We start from the raw sequence: 27,589 nt of genomic DNA on the forward strand, positions 1-27,589 counted from the left end.
GTTACATGTAAAAAATTTTATTCGAGACATTATTATTAAAAACTACTATCATCGAAACCAACCAAAAATAAAGAAAAATTGATTTCGATAATAAATATTAATAATAATTAGAATTATTTCTTATAAATAAAATTCATAAAATTCATATTAAACAAAATAATAATATAAAATTTTATGAAATGTCGTTAATTAAATTTTATTGTTTCATTTATTAAAATTGTTTCATATTTAATCTTGTATAATAATACATTTTTTCAATTCTTTTTATTATATTTTAAATAAAAAATTGTTTTCAAATTTTAAATTCCATTTATATTTCACTTGAAGCTTAACACGAGACAAGTCCGATTTATCGATGACTCGAACTCCTTTCAATGGTAAGATTACATCTATTTGTCGATTCTTTTTAAAGATGCATTTAAAATATCAGTTTACGGTTCTCAAGAGATAGTCTATACTTGTTTTTCATTATTTAGCAAAAATTTTTGACAATTTTTAATGCACGATCGGCAAAAATAAAGTTAAAAGTAGAGTTCGGTAGAAGGCAATCAGATTAAAGCTACCACATAATTAAGAGTTCATTATATGATTACCAATATTATGCAATATTACCGATATTTCGATTTTTTTATTAACTTAACGAATAAAGATATCAGGTTAATCGAGAGTTAAGATACATAATATATTTATCAAGATATAACGAAGAAAATTCTGACAACATTTAAGTAATATTACGGCAATGTTTTAATTATCGAATTAAATTTTCTTTTCGACGAAAGTTAATAGTACGATACGTAAATAAGTTGTACGAATAAGTTTAAAAATATTTTGCAAATTTTTATTTCTGAGAAGATGGAAAGATAAGATTATAAAATTGTGTCAATGTCAAATAAAAATATAATTATATAAGATTACATATAATTATATGTGATGGCGAATATTAAAGTAGTACAAACTATTAGTAGTAAGGAGTAATAAATGAAAATAAATCGAAAATAAGAAATAAGAAATTATAATTTGTTTGAATATTAAAAAACTGATTTTTAAAATTTGACAAATACATGTGTACTTAGATAATTTTGATAAAAAATAAAATAATTTTATATTTTTTATTTTATTAAATATATAAACATGCGGAGTAAATTTTTTTATCGTGAACTCTAATATTTAAATTCTCAAAAATCATAATGGAAGATGCAAATATAAAGAAGAAGGAAAAAAATATTGCAATGTAACACGCACACACACGCACACGCACGCACGCACGCACGCACGCACGCACGCACACACACACATCATTTTTTTATATCTTTCCAAAAAAGAGACTAACTTTCACAAATATCGAAATCATTAATAGTAATAGGTACTCACATTTGTTGCAACAATAACACACATAAGATGCATAAAGTTGTTTTCTAAAAATTACGATTTTCAAGAAAACAATTTTGGATTAAATTATATAAAATTTGAACTAAATTATTTGAAATAATATGCGATATATATTTCTTTCTTCTAATCCGAGGATACGAATATATTTAAAAGTAAAATTCTTGACAATAGATATTTTTATTTTACAAGTGGATATTGCGTTCATTGTCAGATATTAACTTTTTTTTTGGACAGTTATTCTTAACGCAATGTCTATTTATGAAAAATTTTATTCTTAAATATTATATATATTCTTCGTAAATTCTCATCGAGATTAAAGAAACGAACTACTACTCTTGCAAAATCTCTTTTTCCTCTTCTTCTCGTTACTTTCGAAGAAATCAGTTTTTTCAGGAAGAAATTCAGGAAAACGCAATAAAAATTTCAAAAACTACAATATCCGACGGCTCGACTATTTTGGCGTCATCAGTTACCAAAACGAACAGGCTACGATAATGACCGCTGATGACGATCGTTTACACGCATCTTGTAATCGTCCTCGAGCATAGTCAGAATTTAAATACGCTCTTTCAGGTTTACACGGGAAGCGAGAAGATGAACGACGAATGCGCAATTCAGCGGCGAAAGGTCGATGTACACCAGGCATGGCCATTATTAAAATAAATTCATTAAGCCGAAACGAAGATCGCGCAAGTTCCTGCACGGGCGCGTTGTAAGAAATTCATCGTGTGTTGTGGTAGCGTGCAATTATATTGTCATTAGTGACGTCACGCGTGTAATACAACGTGGCTTCCTCTTATTTTTTTCCTCTTCCTTTTTCATTTTCTTTTTCCATTCCTCTCGGTATTCTGCGGCCCGGTGTCGCTTGCACGGGATACCATCACGGAGGATCTATTCAGGATGGTGATAATATAGCACCATCGTGGGGCTCTTGATTATTGAACGCGTGTAACATACGAGATATCATATGTATAGTCGGTGAAGCGTCGAAACTCGTTAACTCGCCTCTTCTCTTCGGAATGCTATTTCGCGGTGTTAGAAATGAGGAAGAGATGAAAGAACTTGAGGCGGCAGTATTTATATTCTTAGATTCATTTTATTTTATTTATCTAGAATTTTTTGGAAACTGGAGGATTTTTTGAAGACTTTCAAAAGTTCTTTCAAATAATTCTGGATCATTTAATAATACTTTCAATTCTTTATCTTATAAATTTTTTAATTAATTATTATTTAAAAAATTTTTTCAATAATGATTGAAATTTGTACGAAACGAATTTAAAATGGGGGAATAATTATAATAAATTTTGTAATGAATTTGTATAATATGTTAATAAATACATAAATTTTTTTTTTTAACAAGTCTGTGTTAATTTATTGTTTTGAACAAATATTTTAAGAAATCCCATTATGATTTCACGATAACATTTAGTAATATACAGCATCGAAAATAATGAAAATTCGATTATTTGCATATAAATGATTCGATAATTACAACTATGATCCTATCCATATATATCATTATCCATCTTATCATTGTAAATCAATCGATTTTTTTACCAGAAAAGTTCATTAGTGAAAAAAGAAGAAGAAAGAAAGAGGAGAAAAAAATTCAATAAAGGTTTAGATTTAATTTTCGTAAATCGATTGAATTGCCGTCGGCGCCGTAAATAATGAATTTGAAATTCAAATCGGATACACATTAAGAGGGTAGGCATTCGCGTACGCCATGAATTCACTTTTCGCGCGTAAAAACGGGTCTTAAGGGATCGCTAAGTGCATCTAATTCGGCTCGTTTTCGGGCGAAGTGATCAAACTTTACGATCTCTTCCACGATTTCTTTAGCCATCGTTTCTTCCTTCTCCTATGTTACTCAATTTCTCTTTCTCTCTTCCCCCTCTCTCCCCGTCCTCCCACGAGATTCGAAACACAACGTCCCGATAATACCGCGCGCGACATCAAGGCCGCGGCGCGAGTGCAGAAGAAAACCGAGCGTGCAAACCCATGAAATTATGCAAATGTCCGCCGCTGCAAGGTGTTTGGATAATTGCACGCGCTGTCGGCTCCGTACAGCCCTTACTTAAAATCACATCAGCGCAATGCTCCCGGCCGATGATTTTTACGCCCGCGTCTCCTCTCATCAGTGTCACCGCCCCATAACGCACACACATCCTTTCCACTGTTTATTACGCTTTTTGCTCCATGTTTTCCTTCTCTCTTACCTCCCTTTCCTTTTTTACTCTTCTTTTCTTTTTTTCTTTTGTGTAACATCCGTATAATAATTTTATTTATAATATCAATACTAGAGATGATCGAAACGAGTCATAATTAGGTTAGGTTAGATAAGATAGCATTGGATCGAATAAAGATATATATGTCGGTTTATGATTACGTTGTTTTCAATTTAAAGTGTAATTGTCGGTAATTATTTTTGAAAGCCCGTTATGGTGGAGGATGGCGCGGAAATAATAATTGATGCGAATATTTTTAAGAGGAAGATTAATCGAGAAATTCTTGTCGGCGAATATAAAATAAATTATGAAATGTTTTAGAATCTGTTTAAATGATAGGATAAAGGATGTAGATGAATATAATTTGATTGTTACACATTTGAATAACAGAATAAATTATGCAATTTTGAGACAGATATAATGAAATCATAATTGATATATAAATATTATTTAATTTTCGAATATTTAATTTATATTTCATATTTTATATAATAAGTGATACTTATTTCAAATAAAAATAATCTTAGATTTATTATAAACTTAATAAACACAATATTCATATTTTGCAAGATATTAAAAAAAATATTTAAAAAATAATAAATTACTATTACGAAGTGATCCGCTAATATTCTAACTCGATCAAAAATAAAATTTCTGGCCATTGCCGTTAAAAGAAGTAGCAATTAATTACAGTTTTAAGAAATTTTCTTCTAAGATTTAATAGTTTAAAGACGTATATAAATTTTATGTTATGTAATTTAATATTTTGCAAATAAAAATAATAAATTATATAATTGTTGTATTGAAATTATATAAATTATCAATATAGATAGAAGTATTAAGCGGTTAAATCATTTCAACCTATCATAAATAGGAAAGATAGAATGATAGATATAAAGATTTTCAAATTCTTTTGTGTTCTTCATTCGTTGTTTGAAATCGTTATATGATTGTTAAAATACTCACTTTCGTTTTACTTCCTCCGATGCTTCCTGGTCGAATGCTTCCCGTTTCATAAAATCTCGTAAGAATCTTCGAGACACATCCATGAGACACTAGGAGTTGTCGAGAAATATCACAAGGTCTAACACCAACCAAAGCGAGTTGCACGATTCTTTGTCGAACGCAATCGGGCAATGGCCTCCCGTTAACAAACACACCACCCAATTGATTAACTCCTGCTTGACCTGTAACAGAAAATAATTAAATTCTTTTATTTAAGTTCAAATTTCTTTGTTCATTTGTACATATTGTTTTCATATCACTGAGACGTATTGATTAGACTTAAAATTTTATTCCTTCTTTCACTTTCAAAAAATAGAAAATGATAAATAATCTGTTTACAAAAAATGATAAAATCTCGAATATCCGAATATTCAATTATCCAAATTACTCAATTTGAATATCAACAGAATAAATATCATGTATAAAACAGAATTATGATAAAAGTGATGTGACAAAAAGATTTGAAGATCATATAAATAATGAACAAAATTATTGAAAAAATTAAAAAGATTTGTAATGAAGGGAACAATGAAGAACACGATATTTCTTCAAATATAATTCTTATGCATTGTGAAATGTTCACAAGTATCAGAAATAGTCATCAGATGATATAAAGCATAGCAAAAAATTTACTAACTTTGAAAAGAATATGCTTTAATAGTTCAGAAAAAATAGAAGAATAAAGATGATCAAAGCATATATATATATATATATATATATATATATATATAATATGTGCAAATATAATATATAAATATAAATAAATAAGTAGAAAATTATATATAAAAATTGTAATTTTTCATATGAAATAATGTGATTATTTATACTATCTACTATACTATCGTCCAATTATTAGTTTAAATAATTGAAGTTTATTATATTATGATTATTTTTTTATTATATTATGATTAATTAATTATCAAAAAGTTTGATTTTTAATTCAAGTTTTTTTTTTTATAAATTTTTCAAAATTCTTAAGTTAATTTTTTTAAAGAGATTTTTTCATTTCTTTTTTTGCTAATTTTAATATTTTTTAAATATTAAAATAATATTTTATTTTACATAAATTTTTTCTACAAATCATTTGTTTTAAGAAATTAAATCAGTGGATGAAAGAAAAGAATCAAAGATATGTGCGAAGAAATGCCAGGTGTTTCTTTTTCCTTTTTCTTCAACACATGGATTAGCAATAATCCGCTAATAGCGCGAACAAGGTTTTGGGTGGAGCATTAGGCAGATGCATTTTTTCCTGGTCTCTAATAATATTGGCGAGTCAAACCTCCCTTGACGAACAGACAGGGATAAAAGAATGGAAAAGAACCGTTCATTTCGACATTCCTGCATGCGCTTTCGATGGAAAAGAGAACGTATAATTATCCGTTGTTCCGTCACCGGATGTCGAGGCCAAGAAGTAGAAAAAGGAACAACGATGATGCTCATCGAAATTGTTTTCCACTAATTTTCAAACGCCCTCTCCGATTCTCTCGAATTACCGTTTTTATCAATTTTTCACGCATACAACGCGAAATAAAATTACTGAGACTATACTTGCCCCTCCATTAACCTTGCCAATTTGTCGCTTCGTTGCTTTGTAAATGGACACCTGTCATTTTGCACTGTTTTCTTGGATACTAAGTACTTGTACGTAAAGATAACCATATATTTTTGATATCATTGATATGCATCAAAAACTGAATTAATTATTATTCTATATATTTTATTTATTTGTTTTTTAATTGTTGCAAAATATGCTTTTTTTCGAGTTAAAGTGTAAATAATTTTATTATTGACATTTCAATTATAAATTATTAATCGTTAATTTATCGTAATGTATACATATTATACATATAATATTCAATAACTTTCAATAATACAATTATATCAAGAATATTTACAAATGTCAAAATATTAATGTTATTATTAATAATATATTATTTTTTTGTAAGTTTTATAAATAATTTTTACAAATCTATACTGTTACAAGTTCTATAGTTTCTGTTTCAAATTGTTATTCACTGTTGATAGGAAACTTTAGTTGATTAATTATAATTATAATAGATAAATTACTACGTTTTGTGTGAAATTAATAGAGCGTGAACATATATAAAAGTTTTATTTAAAAGAATTTTATTTTTTTAGCGTTTTATTATTTTATAAATAATATTTCAAAATTTAAGAATAAAATGCAATTGAATATTAAATTTTAAAAAACAACAAAAATTGTTTTTATATAATTTTCTTTTCTATAGATTGTATAAACATATATGATACATATATGATATATGATAAATATAATATGTGTGTAATAATATTTTAAGAAACTTATATTTTAAAGAAATACTTTATATTTTTTAGATAATTTAAAATTTGATATAAATATAAGAAATCTGTATAATAAATATAAATAATCAAAATTATTATTTAAATCGATATATATATCATATCAGTATATCTACAATTTATTATAAATTTACATTATATTACTGCGAATTATTAAAGTTTTCTGACATTATCTATTTTATTACATTTCTTTTCTTCCTTTTCATAATATGATTATAATTAAAATTATTAGATATTATTTGTAAATGACAGACAATCCTATAAACATACAATCATAAACTTATTCGTACATAACAAAGAAATTCATCTTGATTAAAAATTTTAATTTTATTGAAAATTTATAAGTATATAGAATACAACGAATTATATATAAAATAATTTCTTTTATAGATGAAAAATATTTTTGAGAAAGTGAAATTAATTTTTAAAGACCTTGCTAAAAAATATTGCTGCATATAAATATATTTCATTATACTTTATATATACTACATATACTACATATACAAAATTTCATAAAAATACAACAAATTTTTTATTTAAAAAATTTTTTTATTTTTTATAAAACTTTTTAGAATAAAATAAAATATATATAGAATGTATAGAATATATATATAGAATATATATAGAATATGACAATATCTTTTATTGACTTTAGAAATCACTTTAGAAAAATGAAAAGTTATTTTTCTTTTCAATATAACTTTATAATATGATACGAAGAGCAAAATTTTAAATTATAAAATATTTAGATTATATTTTATAATTTTATAAATTTAAATGCATTATTATGAAAAATATCCCTACATAAAATTTCAAAATTAAAAAAATGAATTGAATTGAATTCTTTGGAAATTGATTTTTGATTTTCTAAAAGAGATTTTTTATTAATAAAAAAAAAATACTCATATATAATTCATTATACCTTATATATTATTATGAAATATTTTTCTGATATTGATAATATTGCAGTTATTTTATCTATTAAATTATATTTTGTATTATTAAATCAAATTTTATAAATTTTTAGTTATTTTTTCAAGTAAAACAAAATATTTTATTTTTTGAAAAAGCAATATAACAAATTAATATCAAATTAAAATGCTAACAATATATTATGTACATATTATAATATCATCTCAATGATATTATTCAAAATATTTTTTTAACATTAATTCATTATTTTTTTCAAGAGATTGCAAGATTGTTTTTGTAATTGATGATTATGATGATGATTTGTGAAACAAATCATTTTTTATGTTGTTTACGAATCATATATAATATGATTATTAAATCTGAATTAATAATAAAGATTTAAATGATTAATTATACAATTCAATAAAAAAGATATAACATAGAAAAGATGATATAATGTTGTCGAAAAATAAGAAACTCTATAAATTTTTTATCCATAGTAATCCATAGTAATGGAAACTTTTGATTTTCAAAATTTTTAGTTAAGATCAATTTCTTTGTAACATATGAATATAAATACTTTTGTGAGTGATTATATAATCTAATCTATTTCATTGGAATGAATGTATTCTACGAATGAATGAATTTCTTCTACGAATGTCCACAATTAAATTCATACTCATTCGATTAATTTTTAGAACTGCTTTGGAATATATTATAAAATAAAATATTACATTGAAACAACATCATTTAAAACACGAAGTAAAATAGTTACTAATAATAATCGTTCACAACAAACGAACGAACTTTGATGACTTTTAATGTCGGCAGGAATAGCTAGATTAACGAATTCCGACGAGTTGAATCTCCGTTGATTTTCGATTTTTTTTTTATTATTTAGTTTCTTTTTTTTCCCATATAAGTCATTTTGTTAGACGATTTTGTTAGATAATAGCTACAGATAGAAGAATTAAGACAATTCAAGCATCAATAAAATTATCCGCAACTGAAGATCATATTCGAATTGAGAGAGAAGGAATTATTATAATTCATTTTACAACTGAAAATTTTCAAGAATCTTTTTGAAATTTCACAATAATTTAAAGTTTACGATTTTTGATATCGGAATGATTATTTCGCGTAAAATTTTGCTATTTATCGTTTTATCTTTATTTTTAAAATAAAGTTAAGCTTTACATAAGATTTTTGGATAATTTGAATTAAATGTATGTTTTGAGATATATAAATATTCACTTAAGTTCGAGATTGTTTGTAATAAAAACAGAAATAAGACAAAATAAACAATTAATGATGAAAGAATTATTATATAAATGAAATTCTTTTTATTTAATCTAATTATTAAATTATATATTTATTCGATAGATACTAAAATCGATATAGATAACATTTTTTTAAAGAGATTATTCTATTATTAATATAAAATGTATTTTATATTCTTCAAATATACATAAATGATTGAAATGCCTTTTCAAATATAATCTTATATTATAATAAAGAAAAAAAAAAAATTATCGAGTAATAATCGGTTTAATGCAATACAAAACGATAAATTACAATTATACAAATATGAATTACAATATTTACATTATTTTTAATAATACAAAACGATAACAAAATTTTTGCAAAAACAATTATATTCATATTGTTCATTTAATTTATTCTTAAGTTCAAAGTTTCTTAAATATATTTTATTTGTCAAATTTCAAAAATTTTTTTTTTTTAATATAAAAATGTAGAAGAATCAAGTAAATAACTTCTATTCGAGGAATCATAAAATCATAAATGCTCAGAATAAAAAAATCGATCAATCACCAGTTTTTATATCCATGTGTTGAAAATCGTACATATAGAATAATAATATATAGAATAATTTTTTTTCTTTCTATAAAAGAAAAGAATTTATATAGAATATTCTTTATTATAATTATTTAAATGTTATAAAATTTTAATGTAATTGTTATTTAAACAAAAAAGTAATATGCTATTTTATTTTAACACTTCCCTTTTTGTTTGCCTCTTCTCAATGTTTTATCTTAAAAATTTTTAAAATTATATCGATATTTGCAATAGTTAAGAAGAAAACAACTTGTAATATTTTATATAGAAAATATTATATAGAAAGGATCAAATAATTTGGAATAATTTTTAATGAAATTATAAATGTTTTTAAATACATAAGATATAGATATTAAATTAAATATAAATTTTTTGTAAAATTTGTTTCAGAATATATAAATATTAATAAGCTTTTAATGAAGCTTAGGATGTAACTTATTTATTTTTTTTCTTTTTAAAATAATGAATTTTATTCACTAATAAATTGTTTTTAAATTTACTATCTTTACTATCTTCTTACTAATCTTTTTTTTATAAAACATTTAATATTTAAACAATAATATTTATATTTTAAATTAAAATATTTCTACAATAGAATCTTAAAAATTTTTTATTTTAGCAATAAAATTGCATAATCTATACATTTCTAATAATTCTATATTCTTTTCTAATATTTTTTTGTAATTATACAATTTTTATTAGAAAAAAAAGATTTTTCATTAATTAGTATTCTAAATATTAATAAGTAATAAGAAAATTGCGTGAAATCAGGCTACAAAAGTTTGAAATTTTTGAATTTGCTGATAATTTGAACCACTAATACTATCAATCGGTTTTTAAAACAACGAAAAATCTCTCATTCAATGTATTGAATTTTTTACAGTTACATTAAATTGCACGTTCATTGAGTTTCTCGTCGAATAATTCAGATCGGTAATTTCGATGAATGAAAACGGAAGAAAAAAAAAAGGAATTGAAGAAAAGAGAGGGAGCAGAAAACAAAAAAAAAAAAAAAAAGAGGAGAAAATTTGAAAAGAACTCTTTAGTAATAAAAAAAAGAAAATACATATTTACGATGAAGATTCACAGAAGGATGATTTAAAGCGATCTCTTAACAGCGACAACAAACTTTTCGGCACGTTATTATGAGGAAATGATATTAAAAAAAAAAAAAGGAAGAAATTCTCGCGTGTCGATCCCTCGTTATTCATCGACGATATTCGACACTGGTGTAACGATTTATTCAGCTTTATCGGCAATTATTATTTCACTTCCTTAAAAATCCTGTCGCATGTGTCTCTTTATCTCTATCTCTCTTTTTTTACTCCTTCTTTTTTACAACAAGTTTTCTTTCTTTTTTTTTTCTTCACCTTGCTTTAATTTTGGCGCTACACGGTAAAAAGAGTGTCGCTTCCTGTTCCAAGCTTGAAGATCAGGCCGAAATTATACGCGGTCGAAACAGCGACAGACCGACACTCCCGCGGGCCAAATTATTATTACGGCAAAAACCGAGCAGGAAGTTCTCTTTATCTTTTATAAAAATCTCATGCGAAATTGTGCGAATAAATGTCGGATTCCTTTCTTTCTCCTTGCTCTCTCATCTCTGCAAAGGTGCAAATTTATCGAGCGTGAAGATCGTTCAACAGAGAGGTTTACAACAGAGGAAAAAAAGGTAAAATTTAATATTCGAGTAGTAGTTTTTTTTGTATAATATTTTTTTTGTATAATAAAAAAGAATTTTGTTCATAAGTTTTTAGATATTTCTTTATGATTATTCTTATTCTAAGAAATTTTTTAATGAAATTATATAATAAAAATTATATATTATAATCTAAATATATAAATAATATTAAATATATAAATATATAAATAAATATATAAATAATATTATTAATATATTAATAATAAAATAATTTTTTTAATAACTGTTAATTTTTTTTTATGTTTAGATTATCAAAATTTGCTTTTAATTTAAAAAAATTTTCATCTAATTTTATAAAAGATAGAAAAGAATTTTTAGAATTATCTTAGAATTTTTTTGATGTCTGTTTAATTTTTATATTTATGGTTTTAGCATCATTCGTTTGATAAATATTTAATTTGCAGATTTTTCATTTTTATGATTTTTAAATAGTTTTAAAAAAAATTATCATCTGTTTCCAAGGATTAAAAAGAAAAAAGAAAAATTCTAAAGACTTAAAAAATATTTTAACAAAAAATTTTTCTATTTTTACAATTTTACAATTTATGAACAAGCATTTAAAAAATATTCAAAATTTAATAAAATATTTTAAAATATTCAAAAATATTTTAAATATCAATGTAATACGAATCAGAATAAAAAAATTAAAAAATAATTTTTCCCTCATAAGTTTCAAACCAATCAAAATTTAAAAAAAAATTCGAAAAACGAGATCTAATTATCATTTAATTGCTTATATAACAGCAAAATCTCAGATCAAAGTTGATAAGACTGGGATGAAATAACGAAGCGGGACTAATTGTAAGAGAGAAGAGGGAAAGAATAAAATAAAAGGAAAAAAAAAATGTTGTCAATATTTATATCGATACGATAACATCATATAGATTATAAATTAAAAAAGGTAAGAAGATATTTATGCGACGGATTATATTATATCTTTTTTTAGATACATAATAATAATTAGTTTAGAATTAGCGAATTAATGCGGTCATGTGTCGATCGGTATCGCGCTTCCTATTTAAGGTCTAACCAAACTATACACCTGCCTTGTAATTCAATTCATCAATTCATAATTCAATTCTATTAATTCATCTAACAGAATTTTTATCTCTTTTTTTTTCTTCCTTTTTTGTGAATGAACAAAATCATATAAGATCATTCTCATGTAAACATTTTTCTGTCTGATGATGATTCTAAATCTTACGTGTTTGTTTGAAATTGAAAATGTAAGAACGATATTTATATTTCTTTTAATATGTTTCAATTTGAGAAATGTAATTTTAAGAATTAATTGAATTGCTAAAGGTAACTTTTTGATTTGATTTTTTTTAATGTTTCATCGAGAATTTTATCATGAATTCTCAGTATGCTAAGGATTGAGAATAGAAATCCAATATAATGGATAATATTATAGAGATCAAAATTTATTAAAAAAGAAAAGATTTATTTATTTAAAAAGGAATAGAAAATTTTTACTCATTTTTTTCTTATTGAATATGAACAAATATTTAATATTTTTTTAAATGTATTAGAGAAGATATATTATTAGATATTAGAAAAGATTTATTTTTCTGTCTCTTTTGAAATAAATGGAGATAATATAATGAAAATTTAGCTAATTTTATGAATTTTTATTCTGATTGTATATTTTATTCAATTTATAAAAGTTTATATGAGAAAATTTATTTTAGAAAATATTTTTTCTAAAAATAAATTTATGATATAATATATAAAATATTATAATTTTGGAAATAATTCTGTAAATATAATAATTATTTAATGTTTTAATTCATTTATAATTTATAAGGATGAAATATTAAAATAAATTTAGTCATTTTTATCGATATTCAATTAAAATTAATTTTATCAAAATATTTAAAAAACTATTAACATTATTTAATTTTTAGTATAATAATAAATAATAAAAGCAAATGATCTATTAACTAATTACATTTTTATAAAAACTGTAATTTTAATTTTAGAAAAATAAAATGTTAATTTTCAAAAGTTTTTGAGCAAGTTATTCAATAATTAAAATCATAATTAAAATATTATTATACGATTATATTTAATGATAATGAAAATTTAAAGTAAATTAAAAAATTACTTAATTTATTCATTATAATTTTATAGTTTCATGTGAATATTCTGAGAATATAAAATATTCCTGATATGAAATAATAAGTTTTAATGCTATATTGTTAATTCGGAATATTGAAGATGAAGGAATATTTTATATTCCAAAGGCTACCTTATTCAGATTAATAAAATGATTAATCAATTTACAAATAAAATGATTGGCCATGATAGACTTCTATTCTATTTCTATTAAAAGATCTATTATAAAAATATTATAATATAAGTGAATAATACTCAATAATTAAAGCAATAGGAGTTAAATGATAAAATATTCAAAATTTTGTTTGCATAATATAAATAGATTTTATATAAACAATTTCAATGTAACGAAGCAACATTTTAGTTAGTTAAGAAAACATAATTCTCAACTAATTTTAGTTAATTCTGAATTCTCAGTTGTTATTTGATATATTATATAGTCTTATATATATATCTTATATATTAACAATCTTAAATATTTACCATGAAAAATAATGCAATATTTAGCAGAAGAAGTTGGGAAGTAAATAAGATCAGACAGTGCAATGTGATTAAACTCGTTTAATAACAGGTCCATAGATCTTGGATCTTGATTCGTATAAAATTCTTCTTTAATTACTGTCAAAACTGGCTTCCAAATCGTAATTTAGTCGACGCCTCGAGGGATCAATCGGTTCGTGGAGAGCATCGAAGAATGTACGAAGGAGATGGACGAAAGAATTTGAGCAAATAGAAGCGTTGGTGAGAAGAAGTAAGAAAAAGTATAAAAGAAATGGCGCGGGTGTGCATGCATACGAAAAGAAAAACAAGAAGGAATAAATTGAATTTTTAGAGGTGATCGGTTGGAACTCGTCTTTCGATCTCGCCGTCGGTAAGTGACGTCGGGTTAAGTGTCTAAGAAATGATAAGAGGATAATTTACTATGTCATTCGTACATATGATGTTGTATTAGTTAATATATATATCAATTATTTAGTTTGTGAACTCTTAAATTTTGAAGTTATTCATCAATATTTACCAATATTGAATTTTTAAATTTAATAGAAAACTTTTTTGAATAATGACGCCAAATTCTGTGAATTTTGAATAAGAAGTTATAGACAAATGTTTATTTAAAATTAATAGAAATTCATAGACAAATGTTTTTTTTTTTTTGATTAGTAGTAATAAGTAATTATAAAATATTTATAAAAAAATATTTTTCGATCTTGATAATTACTATTAAATAATATTATATTTAATATATGTCATTATATTGAATAATGTTGTAAAAATTTTACATGATAATCGTTGTTTATTAAAAAATTTTTAATAAAATTTTTAATAATTTAGATTAAGTTAGTTATTAAAAATTATTAATCTAACTTAATTTAATCCAAACCTAATATCATGAAAAATCATGAAATCCAAATCATGAAATCAGAAATTAAATAAATTTTTATTCAATATTAATTATATAATATTAATTTTAAATTTAATTTCACGTCAAATTAAAATTAAATAAAAACTCATTTAACTATTAGTCAAATTAATTTGCATTAAGTTTAGTTTGCATTGAGCTTGTTTTCTTAATTTGACCATGGTGAGTCGTTAATTATCTGTCGCAATAAAGTTGATTATAAGTAATCTGATTTAACTTAACCTAAATTGTCTCGAAGAAACATTTTTGTAACGATCTTCAAATAAAATCTTTATAACATTATAGATTGAAGACTTTGATACCATATTAAAAATCATCAAAATTAGAGTATGGTATCTTTTCATAATTATCAAATAATTTATACAATAATTTATATTTTATTATTATACATGATTATTATATATTTCAAATTTTCTCTAAAAATATTATGAAATAAATAATTTTCATATTTGTCGAGCTATTACGGAGGATGAAATTTTAATAATAGTATTCAAAAAGGAAAAAGATTTTTTAGAGATAAATGAGATTTCAACAATAAAACTGAAAGAAGATCATGTCACGAGTGAAATATAATTAAAACAATAAAAAAAAAAATTAATGTAAGAACATCGATAGAGAAATTCTATCGATATAAAATTAAATAAGAATAAATTTTTTCAAATATTTTTGAAAATAGAAACCAAATCAATTTTAAACTCACCTGTATGCGGCATATTGATCCAAGAATTTCAGTAATAATCTGTAACAAAAACGAGGGCAGTTCATTAACAATTGTAGATCATTTGCAATCATCGATCGATTTTTTACAGCATACAATTATTGCAAACACATATTCATTCATTTTACAGTATAACGATACTCATATTTTGTACATATATATTAGACTTTATATATGTGTATCGCAGTTTACAAGAACATAGCCTTTACTGTTAATGAATTTAAATGTATTCAAAGGGCGCGCTTGACGCTTGACATGGCAACCCTTAAATATGCAACCATACCACGCGGCAAAATATTATCGCCGGCGTACCGTGACTCTCATTCCGTGAAAATAACGTAATCGCTGGTGAAATCGAGCTCACCTCGATATTCGTAATCAGTGCACGTATCGACAATTTTGATTTTGGGTTGACAAAAGTGTAAAAAGCATGTTTAATTCGATAGTAACAGGACCGATGAATGATTCGTATCAAATTAATTTTTTTTAATACTTAAAATGAGATGAAAATAATGAAATTTTTTATAAGATAAAATTGTTTGAAATTTAAATATAATTATATAACCGAGAATTTATGTAAATCATTTATACAATATTTATAATAATTAAATAAAGAATTGTTCCTTTTTATTTATAATAGAATTATTATATAAATTATAAATTATAAAAATATATTAAAAATGTATTTATTTTCAATAAATTTTATTATTATAAATATAACTTTTTGTGAAAAAGAAATAAAAAATTGTTTGAATGAAAAAGAAATTCTTTTATTAGAGACAATTGTTATATTTTTTTAATATAACAAATAATTGAAATCGTTACTTTTATCGATTTTTTTGATAATAAATATAAAAAAATAGAATAGAATTTTTGTTATAATTTATATTTTAGTGTTATATTTTTTCCAATTTTTTAAAATATATTTAAAAAAATTAATTCATTCATTTATTTCTGAAAAATTAATTATTATATTATTATATTTAATCGGAAATTAATATTTTTTATAATATATTTTATATAATATATATAATTTTTAATTATTTTCATTCTTTATCTTTTTTTCATTTTATTTATTATAAAAAAGAAAAATATTTTTTATTTTTAACCTCTATTCTATATCTTTAAAATTATCTTAGATAAATCTCTTGGTTTTATAATTTTTATAATCTAAAAAAAAAGATTTGTTTGATATTAACGAATGGTTTTTATTTCTTTTATCAGATATTTTTTTACTTAATATAACATAATATAATATAATATATATATTATTAAATAAAAAATATATGATAGGGATAATGAAAATTAATATTAGTTAATATTGATTCTTCTCTACATTATAATTCTATAATTATAACATTCAATAATTATTAATATAATTATTAATCATTCTATAATTATAAATATCATCATACATCAGTGTATAGAATAATGAAACATTTAGATATTTCTTTCCTTTTTTTCTTCTTATTTTTCAACTATAAAATTCAACAGAATTTTTCATTTTGATTTTAAAAGTTTAAAATTATATAAATTTTAAATTATTAATATATTTTATAGAATTTAGATAAGAGAAAAATTGAGTTAAAATTTTATTATCTTTGAAAATTCTTTCATCAAAAATTTACCAAAATAGAATTATATATAGGTGTATCAAGTGTATTATTATATATATATATATATATATATATATTCGATATATATATATATATATATATATATATATATATATATACATTTATTTCGAATTAATAACAGAACCAACAAAATTTAAATATAGTAAATTTAAATATAGTAGAAATACATGACTCAAATACTTAGTCAGTAGTATGTAACAAATTAAAAATTTTTTTTAATGCAATGTTTTTTAACTTTTTATTAGATATAATATCTTTTTATCATATTAAAATAAACGACAAACGATTTTTCTCTTAATTATTATTCGATTTCTCCGATATACGATTTCTTCATAATTATACTTTTGATGAAACTAAAAAAAAAAAAAAAAAAAAAACAAAAAATAAAGTACATGATATAAATAAATATATCAATAACAATTAAACGATATAACAATTAAATGAAAATGATAACATAATAAGGAACATCTATTAAAAAATCATAACAAATATAATTATGAATATATACTCGTACGATGAATATTCAATAGTTTTTCAATATTTATCGCGTTATATTATTTCTATTTTTTGTATTCCTAGATAATTATATTGAAATAAGTAACTAATAATTTTCACTTTTACAAAACATTCTGTATAAATAATCATAAATAAAAATAACTGTAAAAATCTTCCCAAAAACAATTTACGATTGCATTGGTGATGATTGCGAATCCAAGTTGGGAATCCATGTTTTGATATTATGATGTAAATCCGAAGAACAATTCCTCCACGGATCTCGAAAGGAGAATAAACGGGTAGGTGTGTCTTTCTCGAACAGCTTGAAAACTCTAAAGAGATCGAGCGGTAGCGGAAAACTACGTGGAATGCGTGCGTAGCGTGGCGGGTGGCGTGTACTTTGTGATGCAAATTAATGCGCGATTACCAAACCACCCCTACCCCCGCTGGTTCCGACCCCCCCCCCCCTTGCTTCGTCGTCGTTACCCTCGCTTCGTTCGTGTCGAGGTCTCCGGCACCGGAGCAAATGGGCACACGTTTGTGTGTTGGTGAGAGGGACAGACGACGGAGTTTCAGGTGTATTCTTGGCTACGTGCAATGAGCACCAAGCTCACCCCGGTCACTCGATGCCTACCCACGCATTAAGTCTGCTTACACGCTCGCTACCCTAATCTGATGTAACTATTACACGTTACGCGGCTACACGGTCGTACTATCGACAGAATTATTTTTCTTCTTCGTCTTCGTCGTCCCCTCTGCTGTACTTACGTAGTTTTAGGGGGAGCTGATTGATTCGTCGTCGAAACTCGCGGAGAGATAACGTTTCGAAAAATGTCGAAGAATTGATGAGATCTTGATAATAGACGCGGATATCGATTCAACCGTATCAATTTGATATGAAGAGAGAATGTATTTAATTGATTATTGATCGATCATGAATGTCAGCGATTATGAGTTTCATAATGTTTCTTTCATATTTAAATAATTGTGTCGAGATTTGAGTTTTTCTTTTTTCTTCCGTTTGCTTTTTTGGACTATTCTTTGAACTTTCTTGTCTATGTGAATGCATTTTGTTTTTTTAATATTTTTCACTGATTTTTTAACGAGTTTGCCATTATTTTCTTTGTTTTCTTTTTTTTTATTTATTTTCGATTTTATTTTTCATTTTTTCTCTTTCTCAATATTTAATTTATCATATCATTTGAATCGAACGATTTAAAAAACAAGAATAAAAGATTTCAAATAAAATTTTTCATTAGTCCCTTATATTTTCTCAATACCATTGTCTCAAATTAAAATTGCCATGTAAGAAAAGAAGAAAAATAGGGTATAGTTGAAATGATCGTGAGATCGTATCGTGTATCGGAGAAAATTCGAGATTCGCAAGAAATCGAGAATGTTGTATACGATCCGGTGTATCGCAAGAAAACGAGTTGAACATTTTTGTTCTGCATCCGTGCAAAGACCTGGAAAATTGACGGTGCAAAGTTATTACGGCGTCGACGATCACCATCGAAAAAACTCGATCCTACTTATATGGCGTTTGTAAAGTTCGCGGATACCAAATACCATCACGAAACGATTTCAAGGTGTCAAGCATTACTCGTTGAAGCACCAGTCTCACGAAATCTAGTTAGGTATTTTATTTGTACAATGATACGTATACGAGGAGAAGAGACAAGAAAGAATTTATTAATTTAATTAGAATTTTCTTGTAAAAATTTTATTAAAATCTTTTTTTTTTTATATCTAATTAAATTATTATATATTTTATAAGATATTATTTCTTTCAGAACAAATTAATTTTTCAAGATCTATATTTTATTAGAGCTATTGTTTATATAAAGATAACAATTCATAAGATTAAAAAAAATATACCTTTCACAGATATTTATATTATTTGTATTTTAAATTTAATTTTTCTCATTTCCTACAAACTTTTAAATTTATATAATCGCTATTATAAAGTTTTGAGGTATCTCTCAGAATTTTAAGTACTAATAATTTAATAATACTAATAATTAATAATTAATAATTTTATCTTCAATTAGAAATTTTCAATTAAGTTTTATAATTATAATTTGGTTCAGATTTAAATATATTATTGAGATATATTATTAAATATATTCAAAATTCAAAATTCTCTATTAAAAAAAAATCATTAATCAATAGTAATATATAATCACATATATTCTCCTTAATTAATAATCTTATTAAAAAAGGAATCACAATTTTAACAATTATCTTTAGATTTGTAAAAATAAAATCGCTTTCTTAACGGAAGATTTTCTTTCATAGGTGGTTATATATATTTGATTCGAAAGGATGATCGGAAATTCCTCGTGGTAAGTTTCTCATCGAACAGAGGACTCGGTACAATAAAATATCTCGGTAATGAGGATTGAACGATTATTATAAATCAAACAGGGCCGGCAAACGCGGATCCTTCGCCGCATTTCTCGCGCGCCACGTGTTTTGTCGGTGTTATTCTCTCGTGAACACGTGTCCCGCTTTTATTTCTTTCTCTCCACCTTATCCTCTCCTCGTCCCTGCGGTACGTGCAAAAGTGACGTACGAACCGAACGCTTGGACTCTCTGACACGCTGGATTTTTCTACCTGTTCGCAAGGGGGCCGTTGCGAACAGTTTCTTTTGGCCGCGCTATGATACCGATGTTTCAATTACACTGCTTGGCCGAAACTCGTGCCTAAAGTCTTGATGGATGCCACGGGTAAAAAGAAGATGAATAACCAAGGGCGTGTAAAAATTCTAAAAACAGTGAAAAGAGTAACAGTAGATCGAGGAATAGTTTTATCGGATTATAGTATTATTCTCGCGATAAAAAAAATATATAATGATAAAAGTAAATAATCATTTAAATAATGTAATAAATAAAATGTTGTGTCATTTAAATAAACGTTGTTTTAATTGTATTAATAATTGTAAATAATTGTAAATAATTTAGAGTTAAAATAAGGAATGTGATGGATAAATATGCATTTCTTACGTATATTTATTTTGAAATTAATTCATGAAAAAAGTTTCATTGGAAATTGATAAAAATTTTCAATTCTAGTTCTTTTCAAATTCTTCTTTATTATTATATCCAGTTATTTATTTATAATTCTGTTAAATCTGGATAATTATTTTCAGGATCAAAATAGAGAATCGAAAAATTTTTTAACTTTTTGATATTTTCATTTTTATAAAATTTTTCATTTTCAGAATACTTATTGCAAAGCAAAATAATAATATTTATAATAATAATTTTTAGAATAAAAATTTTTTCCATTTTTCTTTTCGAAAAATAACATTTTTGATTACTTAAAATATTTGATAAAAATATGTATAAATTTCAGGAAATTATTGATTTAAAATTAAAGAAATAAAATTATGATTAATATATCTATTATTATGTAAAATTTTTGAAAAGATTCATTTTAACTTTTTCAAACTTTTTTTTAGAAATTTATAGGATTTTTTGTTAAAAATTTAAAAAATTTTTTAATTGAAAATTGTTGTTTTTCAAGCATATATAATTGAAGAATAATAATTATTAATATTTTAATTTTAATATATACTAAAATCGATTTTAAATGTAGGAATATAATAATATTATTATGATTCTTTAATTAATTTTATTGTTTTATATTATTTGAAAATTGATTTTTAATTAAATAAAAATAATATAATGCATGAAGAATGCATAGATATTAAATATATAAAATTAAATACAGAAACTACGATTATATTTACTAAAAATCTCACGAATAATGTATAATTGTGGTGACATCAATGCCAGCATAAGACACTATCGAACTCCGAAATTTAAAAAGAATTTCTTTAAATTTGAATTCATGCAAATTTAATTTAATTTAAAATTTTTTTTAAAATAAAAGATTGTATCAAATTTTTCATAAAGAATTCTTTATTCCATTATTTCACATCGAATCACGAACATAAAAACGAACCTTTCTAACGTTACGATATGCATAACGATCTAACAAAGAAGAAAATCTTAAAAAGAAATTTCTTTAATGTGATTTCTAAGGGATGAAATACATAATCATTATTTTTCATAAAATATTTATTATATTTAAATTTTAAATTTTTGGTATTCTGGTTTGAAATTTTTGTCTTTGTTTTTTAAATCGTCACATTACATGTGAAATATATTGATTATATTTTGAGAGAAAAGAATAAATTAAATTATCGAATGCTGATATGAATAACTGATTAATATCTTAATTAACAGTATTCTGTAATATTTTATGCTCAATAAAAGATTTTAACGGTATTTTAACGGATTTTCATTTTCAAGTAGGGAAACTGCAAAAATTTTACTGCTTCAAAAATTAGAAAACGAGAAAGCGGAATCTATACCATTGTCCATTTGAGTTTCTAACGTATAATTTTTTATTATTTTATTTATTTAATGCATTCTATTTTTTTCCAAATAAATAGACCATCATTGTGGAATAAAATAATAAATATTCTTCAAAAATAGATTTCAATATATCATGTAATTTTGACATCAAATTATTCAAGATTTATATTTATATATAATCTTAATCTAATGTATAAAATATCAGAGAGATTTAAACAAATTAAAACAAATAATAGAAAATATTTCCATAAACAAATATCATTTGAAGTTAATATATTATATAATATTTAAATCGCTGGAAAATATTTATTCCATATAAATAAAATACTTAGTTTTTGTTTAATTAAATTACAACATGATTATATCTATTTTTTATTTCTGATTTTATATATATATATATATATATATATATATATATATAATTTGAGTATAATAATATAATATAATATAACTCTGTATATTATTATTTAAATAATATTATTTTAATAATATTAAGATAATAATAATAAGATAAAAAAATGCTGTTTATTCGATGTATTATTTAAATTAGTATTTCCTTCCCTTTCAAAAAAATACTCATCTTAAAATAGTATGATATATATAATAACAGTTGTATGAATTGATATTGAGATATCATTTGAAATCTTGTATCATACGAATAGAAATAAAAATATTTATTTCTATATATATAATTCAAGAATTTTTATGTTTCCATGTTTCACTATACTATTTCAAAGAAAAAGTATTTATTCACAAAACTTCCACAAAAATCATATGAGAAAATAAAAATATTTATCTCTATTTATTCAAAAATCTATTTTCCCCAATTCTGCTCTTCTGTATTAAAATTTCTTCACATATGGTCCAAAAGTTCTTGCGTGTTCATGCTTCTTATCAATTCCCTTGTAGCTATATTTTACCTTGAATATTTACTTTAAAACTTCTATATCGCTATATCGCAATAATACGCAATTTCCTTCGTTACATCTTTTTTTTTACCTTGATTTCGTCTACTCGTGGAAAAGGTTCGATTTGAGAACCGCAGGCGGTAAATCGCCGGTAAGGTCACGCTTTTACGTGTAAGCCCTAAGCGAAATCTAGTTTTTGTTTATTCATTAGGTTACCCCGCGCTTTAAGTGGTACGTGGAGAAGGCTTGCCCTGACACAGCCAACGTTAGAGTGGGAGGAGGGTGGCAAGGGGACGGGGGTGGACCGCCGTATCTCCGATATGCCACCAGCCATAAAAATCTGAATATATTAGACCTACATGCACACGACATCTCGCTTGGATCGTGAACACGTTACCCACGATAATCTATGCTCGTTTCTAGCACACTTTAACACGTTTCTGCGTACACACTGGCCATGGCTACCGTAGTCATTGGTTGGCTTCTTCTTTTATCTGTCTTTTCAAAATTTTACTTTATTTCCCTTTTTGCTTTTATGTTTTGCTTCTAACGTTTGAAAAATCAAGTATCATAAGATGACTTTCTTTTTTTTAACGAAGATAAAATAATTGGATGTTTCAGTATTTTAAATATAATTTCCAAATGGCATGAATTGGCATTGGTATATTCTTAAGGATCGAGTTGATTTTAATTGTTTTCAATCAGAATTAATATTGTTGGCACTTTCTCTGTATCATGATTCAAACAAATCAAAAGTACTCAAATATGATTTTTAATAAATAATTTGTAATAAAAAGATTAGTAAGTTTCAAGAAAAGATTCGACAAGTTTCTTTCAAGCTTTAATTATTAATAGTTGGATTATAAAAAATTTTTTTTTTTCACTATATTATATTGAATATTATAAAATTAAATAATCCAATTCAAGTTCAATCCGGACTTATAATAACGAACGATATCAATCGAGAATTAAATTAATTTTAACATAATTATTTATATAATTATCAGAAAAACCGAGTTTAAACGCTTGTTATTAATATTTTATAAATTTTTGTTGATACTATAAAAAATATTCATATCGTGTCCCTAAATTGTCCTCTAAATAAATAAAACAACATTTTTATAATTGTAACAAACACCTTTTCGAGGCTATGTCATTCAAGGTTAACCTGGAAAGCGAACAGTATAAGCTTGTCGCTTATCGGCAACGTCGGCTACAACCACGGATTTAGCGGAATCTTTACTTTTTTTCTTTTCTCCCGTTCGAATATATCGAAGCGCCGAGCACACCAAGAGACTTGAGCTTTCGAGAGCGCGGCGGAGCAGCAACGAGCAAAAAGGGTGGACGAAGTATTGGAGGGGGGTAATTAGAATAATTCGGGCCGCTGTGGTTCACGCCACACGGACGAATTTGCATTTTAAATGAAGCAATGGCGTGTCAGAGGCCTCCGGTGTGCCGGCCAAGCAGAGCGGCAGAACTTTGTGTTTTATAAGGAACTTTAATATTTATCGCGTATATCCAAACCGAATAAACGTGTATATATATATAAAATACACGCATATAAAAAAGTAAGCACGTACACATAGGAACATGTGTCACGTATTACGTTATATACATGTAAGATGTATATTCACGGTTTTCTTCTTTAAACGCAATCACGGGTAGTTCGATCGTTCATATTCGCGTTCTTCCTTTCCTTCTTTTCGTCGATCGAAAGAACCGGCATACGGTTAGGTTGCTCTGTAAGCCGAGAACCCTAACGGTGGATCGTTATCGCGTAATTAGCGCCGCTGATTTTCGTATTATGTCATTGACATGACCGCGCGATGATACCCTTCATTTTCGGTTATCGAGAAACGCCGATGGGAAGAGTAGAAATTGCTCGATGATCAGTGAAGGAAGTGGAGGCACGGTCACACACGTGTTCCTCTCTTTCTTTTTTTTTTCTTGTCCTTTTTCGTCGTTCGTGAGAATTCGATGATGATGATATTTTTGCTTTGATTCGAATAATTAAAATTTGAATTAAATATTTTATAATATTTTAGAATGTTTTCGAAGTTTGAAAATATCGATGATTATATGTAAGAATAATCACACGATTCGGATATTTTTTGATTCAAATATACGAATAATTAATGATAATTGCAAGAATGATTTCAGAACTCTAAGGTATATTTGATTTGATTGATCGAATTGAAATTGAATTCGATTGAAAATGTTTTGGAATTTTAAAAATTTGATATCGATGAACGAAAGGATAGTGTTATTTATTCTAAAGTTTTTTCTATTTTTCTTTTACTATTGTCTCTAAATTTTATTTTGTATTTTTTTAAGATTGGTGAAGACGCGAGAAATTTTGTGAATGTGAATATTGATTGAGTAATTCAAATAATCAATCGATTATTGGAATATGGATTGAAATTTTATATTTAAATTATTTTTATTCCGAGAGTTACATTTTATTCGATTTTATTTCTTAGAATATGAATGTATAAAAAGATATTTGAATCGATATTGTAGATCGATGAAGATTCTGCATAATTTCATAATTTTCTTAAAATGATATATTATAAATGAATTTTCATTGCTTATATTTTTAGAAAATAATCGGAGATTTTTTATATTATTTATATATTATAATTTTTTAATTTGATTAATTGAATTTAGCATATAAAAGATTATTATTTTTCTATTTATATAAAAAAATATTATAAATAATTAATTTAATATTATTCGAATATATTTAAATACGAATCTATATGCTTTGAAAATTATAAAAAAAGAATAATTGAGAAATTCATAAAAAGATATCGGTTTATTTATCTTTTTAGCTATGAACATAAAATTTTCTATTAATCATTAAACAATTTTTTTGAAAAATCACAAAGTTTTTTTAATATTTAAGAATAATTAACATTACAAAAGCAAATTCTTATATCGTTTATAAACTCACTGAGTTTATCTAAATGAATGGATCTATTCGAATAATTTCATACTCATTAAAATATTTTAACTTAAAACTCTAATAAGTTATGCAAATTATCATTACATAAACGTATTAAACTTTTATTATAAACAAATAATATTTTGATTTATTACAGATTACATCTAATTATCCAAAGAAAATTTTAAATATTTTCTTTAAAAATATTTTCTTTAAAAATATGAATAATAAATATAATATAATATCAAAATTATAATAAATATTTAACATATAATATTTCTCAATGCTATCTAATTGCATCTTGTCTATCAGAAATGAAATTTTAATTTTTTATAAATAAAAGAAAAATTAAAACAATTAGATTCCTTCCTTTAATTATTTTTTTCTATTATATATAGAATAATAATTATATCGAATAAATTGTTAACACACTATCATACTAAAACGATACTATTATTGTATTTAAATTGATAAATAAAATAAAATCTACTAAAATCTAATCTAATATATATATGCATGTATGTGAATGTATACAAGTTTTAAGATATATAGATATAAATTTAAAAGAACATCACAATTACTATATTCTTATAAAAAAATAATAAAAAATTATTTTTAATACATACCTGTTGATATTTCGTTCAGCAAGAACTACCTCTTCCACTTCTCATCCAGAAGGACGGATGTATTTCCTCTAATGATCCTCTAATGTTTCCTCCGTTAAAATCTTTTCCGGAAGTTCTTTTAATCTTCCACTGTTTTGATACTTGCAGACACCATAATTCTAGCCATAATTCAGACACCGTGATCTTCCGTGATACTTTTCGCAGAAAGCGCAATTCCGCTTTCACAAGTGTTCGGATATGTTGTGCTCTAGGAGAAACCAGACTTTATAATGATACACCTACGATATGTGACAGCCACGAAGAGTTTCTCTCCGATCGAATATCGTGTAAGAAAGACCGACACGTTCGATTGTTTTCTTAATGACTCGCGATTAACCCGATCAGTTCGTAGGACGTTGGTTAAATGTCATCCTCGAGTTGGGTTCGAGGCACCATCATGTCGCTTCTTTTCTGTTCGTGCGATTAACACTCATCGTTTCTCATTATGTCTATATTTGTTTATCAAACGAAATAGCTGAATATTCAAAAATTTAATTCAGTTTATCAAAATCTTCAGTTTATTATATATATTTTTGTGTTTTCTTAATTTACAATATATATATATATATATATTTATATATAAGAATTAAAAGATTTATATATAATCTCGATTTCTCTTTCTCTCTCGTGAGACTTGAATGAAAACACGATGACAATTCATTCATCAATCATTCACTGAGAAGAATCAACAAGATTTTTAATATCAATAAGTCACTTTTTCTCACAAGTTTTCTCAATTTCTGATTTTAATCTCCCTTTCCTATTCACCTCTCACTCGTTTCACTTCGATCCTTCTTCGGTCTTCTCTTCTGTTGACCTAAATCAATTCTTTTTTTTTTTTTTCAACAGATTCAACTTTCCCGCC

General features: G+C 24.5%; 1 protein-coding gene across 1 annotated transcript in view; it reads right to left on the reverse strand.

Annotated features, from left to right (window-relative positions):
- Window positions 1-27,246, reverse strand: part of LOC727035 (paired box pox-neuro protein) — a 41,113-nt gene extending 13,867 nt beyond the window's left edge. Inside the window, exons 1-3 of the mRNA XM_006572351.3 lie at window positions 26,686-27,246; window positions 15,672-15,710; window positions 4,584-4,804 (exon numbers count right to left, since the gene is read on the reverse strand). Coding sequence (XP_006572414.1) covers window positions 4,584-4,804; window positions 15,672-15,684 — 234 coding nt within the window. The 5' untranslated portion in view covers window positions 15,685-15,710; window positions 26,686-27,246. The remainder of the gene's footprint in view (window positions 1-4,583; window positions 4,805-15,671; window positions 15,711-26,685) is intronic.
- Between the last annotated feature and the right edge of the window lie 343 nt (window positions 27,247-27,589).

The sequence above is a fragment of the Apis mellifera genome, linkage group LG5 (genome assembly GCF_003254395.2).
Source record: "Apis mellifera strain DH4 linkage group LG5, Amel_HAv3.1, whole genome shotgun sequence".
Classification (NCBI taxonomy): domain Eukaryota; kingdom Metazoa; phylum Arthropoda; class Insecta; order Hymenoptera; family Apidae; genus Apis; species Apis mellifera.